At 44.5% G+C, this 9,438-nt stretch overlaps 1 protein-coding gene, 1 long non-coding RNA gene and 1 pseudogene across 11 annotated transcripts; 1 reads left to right on the plus strand and 2 right to left on the minus strand.

Annotated features, from left to right (window-relative positions):
* Positions 1–517: 517 nt before the first annotated feature.
* On the minus strand, positions 518–4,350 carry LOC105914168. Of its 10 annotated transcripts, none has more exons than XR_002677240.1 (6): positions 3,474–4,349; positions 3,303–3,376; positions 2,999–3,052; positions 1,673–2,866; positions 1,534–1,566; positions 518–821 (listed from the first exon to the last, which is right to left on the minus strand). It is a non-coding gene; the product is annotated as an uncharacterized LOC105914168 (long non-coding RNA). The 10 variants fall into 10 exon arrangements; XR_002677242.1 differs by having other exon boundaries at positions 1,673–2,602; positions 2,779–2,866; positions 3,303–4,348; XR_002677237.1 differs by lacking the exon at positions 2,999–3,052 and having other exon boundaries at positions 3,303–3,646; positions 3,847–4,350.
* A 610-nt stretch (positions 4,351–4,960) lies between these two features.
* On the minus strand, positions 4,961–8,006 carry LOC101778801 (annotated as a pseudogene).
* A 289-nt stretch (positions 8,007–8,295) lies between these two features.
* LOC101779209 (RING-H2 finger protein ATL30) lies at positions 8,296–8,859 on the plus strand. The gene has a single exon (XM_004967010.1). It carries the CDS (start codon positions 8,296–8,298, stop codon positions 8,857–8,859), a length of 564 nt encoding a protein of 187 aa, XP_004967067.1.
* The last annotated feature ends 579 nt before the right edge of the window (positions 8,860–9,438 follow it).

The raw sequence follows: 9,438 nt of genomic DNA on the forward strand, positions 1-9,438 counted from the left end.
TACTCGCCCCTGGACAACTTCTGCCGATACGTATGTCGATCTGGATTTGTGGCGATGTATGAAGGATGTATAGAAATAGAAGTTTTTGGATTTCGTCTGTCAAATCGGATTTGGATTTGATTTTTTATTTTTTTATGGACAAGGATGGTTTCTGATTCAACATCGATTTGTTTCATGCTTTCGGTTCTGTTCCCAATAATTGGTCCCTATTTCGATCTGTTTCAGTTGTAGGACACGGACCGGATGGACCCACATGCCCTACCGGTGCATAAAGGCCCACCTGTTAGTGATAGAAGTTAAAGTTTAGGAAGAAGTATTGCTTACTTTAATAATAGGTAAGATAAGATATGGGACATGCCTTAGAAGTCACCTCCATTTTGATTATCCCTATAAACAATAGTTGGAAAAGTAGCCTAGCTTGGAAATTTTCTTTCAACTAGGATAATGCCATACGTTGTTACGGACGAAACAAATCATCCCTACGTGCAAAACAAACGTAGAATCTAATCACATGACATGAAATTTCCATTGGGCATGCCATTAGGTCCCAAGAAAAGAATGAAACAGAATTAAGATTCATGTGCAATTGCACGTGTATAGATAAATACATAATATTATCAGACTGCGACAAAGATGATTACTCCAAACAACAATTTGGATATACAACATGCTAATGACCACATCACATGATTTCACGTAGACAACAAACTCAATGACCGCATCATCTTCCTCTGCTTTCTTAGTATGTATGTAGTTGAAATGGCTCATCAGCAACATTGCAAGAACAATGGAGTCACCAATCACCAGCCTTGTCGCATACCCTACAATTATGATAGGTGATGTAAAATAGGGGCAATTGCTCTCTACAAATAATAATGCAAACTCAGATCAATCTGGACTCATCATTCGATTAAATGTGTAACCCTGCTGCTGTTCCCTACTAATAATGCAGAACACCTATTAGTTCACTACAAGATATCAAATTTAACTGAGAAAGGTGGATTGTGATGTCCATTTAGCACTGTATTAAATTATCTTTTAGAAGTGTTTCTCTAATTATAAACTAATCAAATAACATCCATAATTGACAATACTGAATTTTCAAACTGAAGATTTGGCTGAAGACCTGGCAGCAGCACAAGGACTATAAACGACCACCACTCTAAGATGCAGCAGAAAAGAAACTTTCTCTCAAATATTATGAGCTATTTTTATGATTAAAGCGTCCCATCAAATGTATCCTCAGTTACATGTTTGTAAATAGATTCTCCTTCGTACGAACCTAGTCAATGTATTATTATGCAACGTGGCTGCATACCACAACCATCACCAAACAATCTGCTCTGGAATTCCCTCATATGTTCATTGGACTCAAGAATGGAAAGATGCTTGAAATGCAATTTATAGGAAGCAACCTGCCTTTCATGTATATAAGAACAATTGTATTTTTTTCTAATTGATTGGTTCAAACCATGCATTGAGATATAAAACATGATTAGTTACCCTGCTATGCGAGAATTTCATATCCATTACCTATCCAGAAAGATATAAGCTGCCTAATCAATCCTGCACAAGGAAAATGGAATAAGTAAATAAGCTGTCACAGAGAACCAGCAGCAATCAACATGCAAGTAGATTAAACTCAACCACTACTGGGCCATAATTTGCATACCTTTCCATCTTATCTTGACCATTAATGGTAGCACCATATCCTGAGTGAGGCCTATCTGAAATAACAATGAGAACTGAGAAGTCATTTTTTTATGAGACATTGTCAGGAAACACATGGAAAGCCACATGCTTTGTCCTGATCAATAATAAGAAAAGCAAAAGGGACAAGATTATTACATGGAAATAATATCTACCAACAAATCTCATGATGAGATTTGCATCAAGTATCTACCAAATCGAAAGAGGGGTGGGGATTAGGGGAGATCACTTGGTTATTTCTTACTCATGGCACCAATCGATCACTCACTGAGAGGGGATGACCAGGGGTAACGATATGTAAGACCTTGGCCTCGACTATGTTAAGTGTACAGCTTGGTCTGCGTTGGATTAGAGTACAGCTTGGTCTGCGTTAGATTAGAGTGCAGCTTGGCCTCACCTGTATCTCGACTGCAATATAACAGCCACCAATACCCCTTTCAAGTATGTTTTAGCAAATCCCATATTTGCATTTTGTACAAAAGTGACACAGGAAGAAGCTTCTTTCCAGTAGTCAAGCTGAAAACTCTTCTTTTACACATTACGATGTCCATAATATTCAGATGTGATGTGGCTATTTGCTGCAGAAGTAAACAGAAAATAAAACATAAATAGTCAGGCTTAGTCAAATTATGAGTACCAAATGTTATGGACTCCTCTTTACTTGCACGCGGCTGATCCATACTGCATAACTTCTTTGGATAGCTTTACATGTGAAACGAATACATAAGTTAAATTTGTATCATGTTATTTCCCTGGCTTTAGTAATCATCCATCTAGAGTTGTAGTTTATCAATATGGCAAATAAAAGTAATTAAATCTGAACTGATATATCCATGCCCGGCTCCCAGGGTGAGTCTTGGCTCCCTAGGAATTGTCAAAGGCTTCATTGGCTCTGCACTTCAAAGCAGATTTTTCAGCTAAAATAATTTGGATTTTCAAAATAACAGCTGCATGTCTCGAATTGATCATAGTAATATGGTATATGTTCATAATAGGTAGCTATAACTGTTATATAACTGATCATGCAAAACAAATCAGATTAAAAGAGGAGACAAGAGGACTCCATACCTGCGACCTTTTACGCACAATCTAGCATAAGATGTGCTCTTGGCACGTGCTCCTTCCTCATCTGCCTGACCTTCATCTCCTCATCCACCTGCAGAAGAACACATTGTAGCATGAGCTGGCTACAAGCCATTTGCTCTGGCAACAGTTAACAAAAAAACAAATTGGCAATTTGATGAGTCATGAATAATTCAGTCCAGCAACAAGGATATGTATTTCGCACCTAAGAAAAAATTCCGCCCCAATATACCTTACTTAGCACCAAAACTAAATCATTCTGACAAAAATGAAAACCCAATCAAACATTTAGTCGAACGCAATTGATGCACAGGCAAAAGCTAAAGAAACATAATCAGTTTTACAAATTCAAAAAGATGTTCATGAAAACATGCTGTTTTTATCCATATCGAGGTACACAAGCATTAATTTTATTTTTACATAGTAGTGTCAAAAGAATGAACAAATTGAAGTAAATGCTAACTTGTCAGCAAGACAAAGGGAAAGATAAAGTGCAGATTGATGGTCACCTCGTGGGCTCAGTGGTTGCAGAAATCTGTCATCCTCGTGGTAACTTATTTCTTCTTCTCCATTATTCCAAATTCTGCACAAAAGAAAGACAAGGGAAAGAAGGCAAATTCAATCCTCAAAAATGCCAAAATGATGACAGAGCTAATCTCACGAAATGAGTACACACTAACTGTTTTCATTTTATTGTGCACGCATGGAGGCAATATTGTTAAGAAAATGTGAACTCTGGATATAGGTAACTTGATAAACTTCCTGCTCATAAAATGATGAGGAGTCAATTAAAATGAATTAAGCTGGATCAAAATTCATCATCATATGAGGAGTCCAGTCCATCTCAAATCACCTGTGGTAACAATTGTATATTAGAGTAGGCAGAGAAATGAGCAATGTGTAACTGCTAAAAGCTTATCTGCATCTGTATTGCAGATTATCTATTTTCCATCATATGCACAACCAATGATTTCAACAGCACTCATCAGTAAACTTCAGCACCAAGATGGATTAGTAACTTTAGTAAAAAGAAGCATCAGTAATTTTACCTACCCGTAAAACGAAGTGTAGCAAACGTGCCCACATCACCCCTGACCTGACCTTGGTCATCATGGCAAGATTCCCCTGCATGGTGAGCCACTTGAGTACCTTGGCTCCATCCTCAAATGCAGGTGCAAGCCAGCATCCAAGGCCGGCATCGCAGAGCTTGGCCACCCTCCCGCGGAAGGCATCCTTAGGTACGGACGGAAAATCTATTGGACGAATGGAAAATGGATACGGCCAGGTCGGGCGACGAGTAGATCAATGGGAAGCGGGCTCTCGGTGCCTTGGCAGCCCCTCGACTGGAGCGTGGAGGCGCGGACCATGGAGTTGCGCATCGCCGTCGTCGTAGGCAAGCGGTGGGCGAGCAGGGCCGCAGGGGCTGTCTCGGACTCGGCGAGGCGGCATTTGGACTGGGGGGAAGGGGGAAGATGGGGTGGTGAGGCGGCGGAGATGGCAGGCATGGGGTGGGATTCGGGGCGGGGAGGGAGAGGGTGCGGGACTGCGGAAGGAGATCGGAGGGTCAAGACGTGCGTTGCGGGAGGAGGTGGACCGAAAAACTATCGAACGTGGCACTTTTTTACTCGGTTTTGCCTTTTTTTACTGTACTAGCAAAGATGTCCGTGCGATTGCTACGGGTTTTGCACTCGGAACAATAATAATAGTTTCGTCGTACACACAAACATTTTTCTTGATTTTGCGCGGGTTCTTATATCACTTTTTTAATTTTGGGCATACACCGCAGGTGAAATTAAAGCCTATTATTAAACTATAAAAAACTATAAATAAATGATTCTTAGAAGATGAACTCATGCCATTTCCATACACAATAGATGAGAACGTGCTTTGTGAGAAATTGAAACTAATATATTGAGTCAAGGAGAAAGAAGTGGTTCAAACTCATCACCAACGCCCTGCTCTCCACGCCTATCCTGGAGGCCTAGACACGCCTGCGCCTGCCTACATGCCGACAACAATGGTTCACCGATGTACTTGGTACTGGAGCAGGATGGACAATGCAAGTGATGACAATGCCATTAAGAAAACTCTCAAAGCCCAGATGCACATTGTGTACGAATCGTATGAGAGCATTTCTAGTAAATTCAGATTACATGGCCTTCCAACATCAAGTGCATATTGCTGCTGTTTAGATCATAGTATTTCAATAAACAAATTCAGTAAAGACGATCAAGTTGCCTATTTGGTTATTTCACAAGAACATACCTGGCAACGGGATCGCGAGATTGTCGCCTGGTGCGGCCACAGGACTCCCCATGGCATTCACATTCATGACATCCGTGACAGTGGTCTCGTAGCTCGAGGCGATGGCGGGCAAGGTGTCCCTGACCTACACGACGTTGGAGAGGTACACGACGGATAGGTTGTTGTCGGATGAGTTGAAGCAGACGCAGGGCAACGGGACAACGAGCTTCTGCCCAGTGTCAAGCGGTGCCCGTGCGTTGCTACGGGTCTTTACACGTTCTCAGGTTATTTTTTCTTGTTTCATGTATGGCTGCTTAGTGTCTATACTAATGTTGTCGCTTCCACGCTACCACCTGTGCTTTAGCCAAAGTCTACGCGAATAGCGGTCTATATAATGGTGAAGAGCCGCATGAGAGGGTGGTGTTCCGCTACTTGATGGCGTCCAGCCATCCACCAACTACTGGAATTTCACAATTTTCTTAGAGTTTCTCATTTCGTAGGAAGATTTAGGGCACCCAAGAGAGATATATTAAAATAAAAAACCTCATGATGTTTGAAGTTTAGATAACTTGATATTGAATACAAAGGTAACTAAATGAAGCTTTAATGTGAAAATGTTAAATCACCAAGCATTGCACAACGAAGTTCGTCATAAGGTAAGTAACTCTTCTGGGCAATATACAAAGATATGGAATGGCATTCACGTGTACCAGCTCAACTAAGGCAACCCAAACCGGCCTACCACACCTAACCGGCCAACTTAGTTTACACAGAAAAGAAATTACCGATCAATTTCAAAAGTAATTCAAGGAAAGCCTCGAGCTCAAGGGAAATAGTTACTGCAATATTTCTCAGTGAAAAATATGTTCCTAAAACACCAGAAACTGTTCAAAGATAGAAGCAGTAGGCAGAGAGCAGAAGAAGCGCATTTACATGGTATTTCATGGATTACTGACAGCTCATTGGAGCTATACGCCATCTAATATACAGAAAACTCAACTAAAAATCATAATTATAGCAAATAGTTACATAGTTTCTAGTAGGGCCGAAGACATTTAGAGAAGTAATGTGCTGAAATGCTGCTTCTATCCAATGCCATAACCTTTGTAAGAATTCTGATGGGCCATCTGACAGGTACCAATTAAAATGTACCTCCGCATTGACAAATATGAATATATGATAACCTTGATTATCGGAGTAGTTGGCCAAACAAGTCAAAGTCAATGCATTGACCATAATATTCCTTTATATGCTTTTTATCGCTAGGGGAATATGCTTGCATTGTGCTAAGCATATTCCTTATTTCTAAGCAAAAACATCAGGATATTGTGGTAGGAAAATTCATGTTTGTAGAAAAAAAAAGAAAAAGAAGCAGAAAATACTTGTGGCTCACATTAGTGTTGTCCTAGTGATGTGCCAATACAAGGTAATGCTGATGCATGTTGTGCCTGTTAAATATTTCAGGCGTGCTTCATACTTATCTTTTAACAAAAAAGCGGGGCAAGTCCTAGTATATATATTTGTATGGGATTGTTCCATGAATATGTAGAAAAGCTGAACACAGCAAATTTTAGCAATTATCGTAATTACATTTACAACAGAAGCAAATTCAAAGGGTAAGCATCAGATCCAAAAAAAAAAACGGAAGAAAAATAGTTATGGCCCACACGATTGCAGTCCTAAATATGTGCCAAAACTCTGCAATGTAATGCTGATGCATGTTGACGCCTGTTAATTATTTCAGGCGGGCCTCATACTACCCAACAACCATAAAAAAAGGGGCAAGTCCTATCTTTCCGCAAAAAAGGGCAAGTCCTAGTATATATGTTCATATTGGATTGTTGATCCATGAATAGGCAGGCAAGAATAACTACACAAAAAAAATGTAGCAATTATCACGATCAAATGTGCAAAAGAAACATGCACTAATTCACTGCCAAGCCGATGCAATCATGCAAGGGTAAGCAGTAAGCACCAGAACAAAATGTTACAAGAAAGTTCATGTAGTTTACCTTGATGACATTTCGATGCTGGAGCCTTGCCAGAATGGTAACCTCTGCAGTGAACTGCTTCTCAAGCCGAGCAGACAACTCTTCATCCTCACCATCATCAGGCTGCCTGATAAATTTCACAGCAACAGGTTGCTCCTTGTAGATCCCACGGAACAACCGGCTATACGCTCCGGACGCAAATCTATGGCCGATGAGCAACTCCGAGCGGTCGACCGTCCATCTCTCGAGGATCTCCGATGCAAACCCCGTGAAGACGACGTCGGTGACGGTGGCGAGCGTGTCGGCGGGGCGCGCGGCGTAGCGGACTGCGACGGACTTGCGGACGCCGTTGGCGCAAGAGCAGTGGGTGGGCACGCGCACGAAGAGGCCCATGGGTAGGATGCGGTGCGCGGCGCCGGGGCCCTCGAAGTCGAGCGCGTTGGCGGCCAGCAGCGCCGCCGGGTCGGCGAAGAGCGCGGCCACCTCGAACACCTTTATTTCGGCGTACAGCGTGTAGCCCAGCTGCGCCTGGCAGGGAGGGGGCCGCCGACCGCCCGCTCCACTGGCTGCCGCGAGGCCGCTCCGCCGCCCGCCCTCGCTACCCGCCGCCCCTTCCTGCTCCCGCCGGATCTGGATCCGGCGCAGGGCGCGGCTCGGAGGGAGCGGGAAGCGAGCGGCCGGGCGGGCGGGCGGGCGGCTGTAGCCCAGCAGCGCCTGGCAGGGAGGGGGCCACCGGCCGCCCGCTCTGCTAGCTGCCGCGAGGCCGCTCCGCCGCCCGCCCTCGCTCCCCGCCGCCCCTCCCTGCTCCCGCCGGATCTGGATCCGGCGCAGGGAGGGGGAAGCGAGCGGCCGTGGCGGGCGGCGCGGCGCGGCCGTGAAGGGTGGGCGCGCGGCCTGAGCGGCCGAGGCCAAGGTCGGGGAGAAGTTTTTCCCCTTTAGCCCCTTCCCTTCCCTCCTTTTACCACCCGAGCCCCCCATCTCTTCAGATTGGACTGCGGGTTGATTACACAAAACGTCAGGGGTTTTTTTGCAAAATGACCACGACGTACGAAAATCCAGGCAGAGGCGTTACTTGCTTTAATAATAGGTAAAGATGCGTAGAGACTGTAAACTCGTACCCGCGTATCTAGTACCACGTATTCAAATTGAACAACAGTAGAACACCGCAACCCTCTTTGATATATTTCACGCGCTTGCCGATCACATCGTCGCTGTATCTGCAACAACCCGGTTAAAACCGTGGCAATCGATCTGTTACCTGCACGCCATGGCCCGTCACCAAACAAACTGCCACTGGGCCATCGAGTTGCTCGAAGCCGTCTTCATCTTCATCGCCGGGATCGCGACCGCCGCCGTGGCTGCCGTTGGCTTCCTGAAGAGCGGCAGCATTGCCATCGTTTTCCTAGGCGGGCTGCCTGCTGTATTCTTTTTCGCCATCGGCTTCCGCATAAGCTCGGCCGCTCTTCGGAAAAGGAGATCTGCATCGCGTCCTGAGGTCGAAGGTGACGAGGACGGAACGTTGCCTAGGATTGCTGGCCATGGGCCCCAATGGCGGCACCACCAACGCGACTGCATTCAGCTTCCAGCCAGTGCCATTGCCCAACTTAGGGAAAGCGGCGTTTACCCCAGCGGCGGCGCCGGTGAGGAGTGCGCGGTCTGTCTCTGCAAGATCGGGGACGATGGTGTGCCGACGAGGCAGCTGCCGGCGTGCCGGCACGTACTCCACAAGGATTGTATTGAGCGGTGGCTGCACATCCACCCGACGTGCCCCATCTGCCGGAGCAACGTGCCTCGGGACTCTACGGAGGTCATGCCGCGCCTGAATGCCTGACGTTTTTGTTAGACTCGTGGTTTGTGGATAATCTTTTCTACATTGCATGCATTATTTGTATAATAGAGTAACAATTTTTAGATTTGCTTGTTGTAAGGTAATTTAGATCGTGTTATGTCACTTTTTCTAGCCCTTGTAAGGTAATTTAGGTGTAAGGTAATTTAGGTGTGCTTTGTGATTTGTACTTACAATGGTTTCCTCTGCAATCACTACGGGAAAGTTAAAAGTTGCCGAGTGTATTTTTTTTGCCGAGTGTTTTTTTTCGAGCACTCGGCAAACAAGCTCTTCGCCGAGTGCCAACCCACAAACACTCGGCAACAAAAATACACTCGGCCAATCGGGGCTTTGCCGAGTGTCAAATAAAAAACACTCGGCAAACCACTCTCTTTGCCGAGTGTCAAAAAAAAAACACTCGGCAAAAAGAGGGGTTTGCCGAGTGTCAAAAAAAACACTCGGCAAATTGGGGCGTTTGCCTAGTGGTTTTTTTGACACTCGACAAAAAATAATTTTTTTCCCTCTTTTCACCATGAAATTTTTTTTACTCCCCACATACAACATGTGGTACTCCATGTTAAAATT

Source organism: Setaria italica, chromosome IV (genome assembly GCF_000263155.2).
Source record: "Setaria italica strain Yugu1 chromosome IV, Setaria_italica_v2.0, whole genome shotgun sequence".
Taxonomy (NCBI): Eukaryota; Viridiplantae; Streptophyta; class Magnoliopsida; order Poales; family Poaceae; genus Setaria; species Setaria italica.

Bases quoted from the DNA above. Each gene is read 5' to 3' on its own strand.
- LOC101779209 (XM_004967010.1), top strand. From the start codon at position 8,296: ATGGCCCGTCACCAAACAAACTGCCACTGGGCCATCGAGTTGCTCGAA.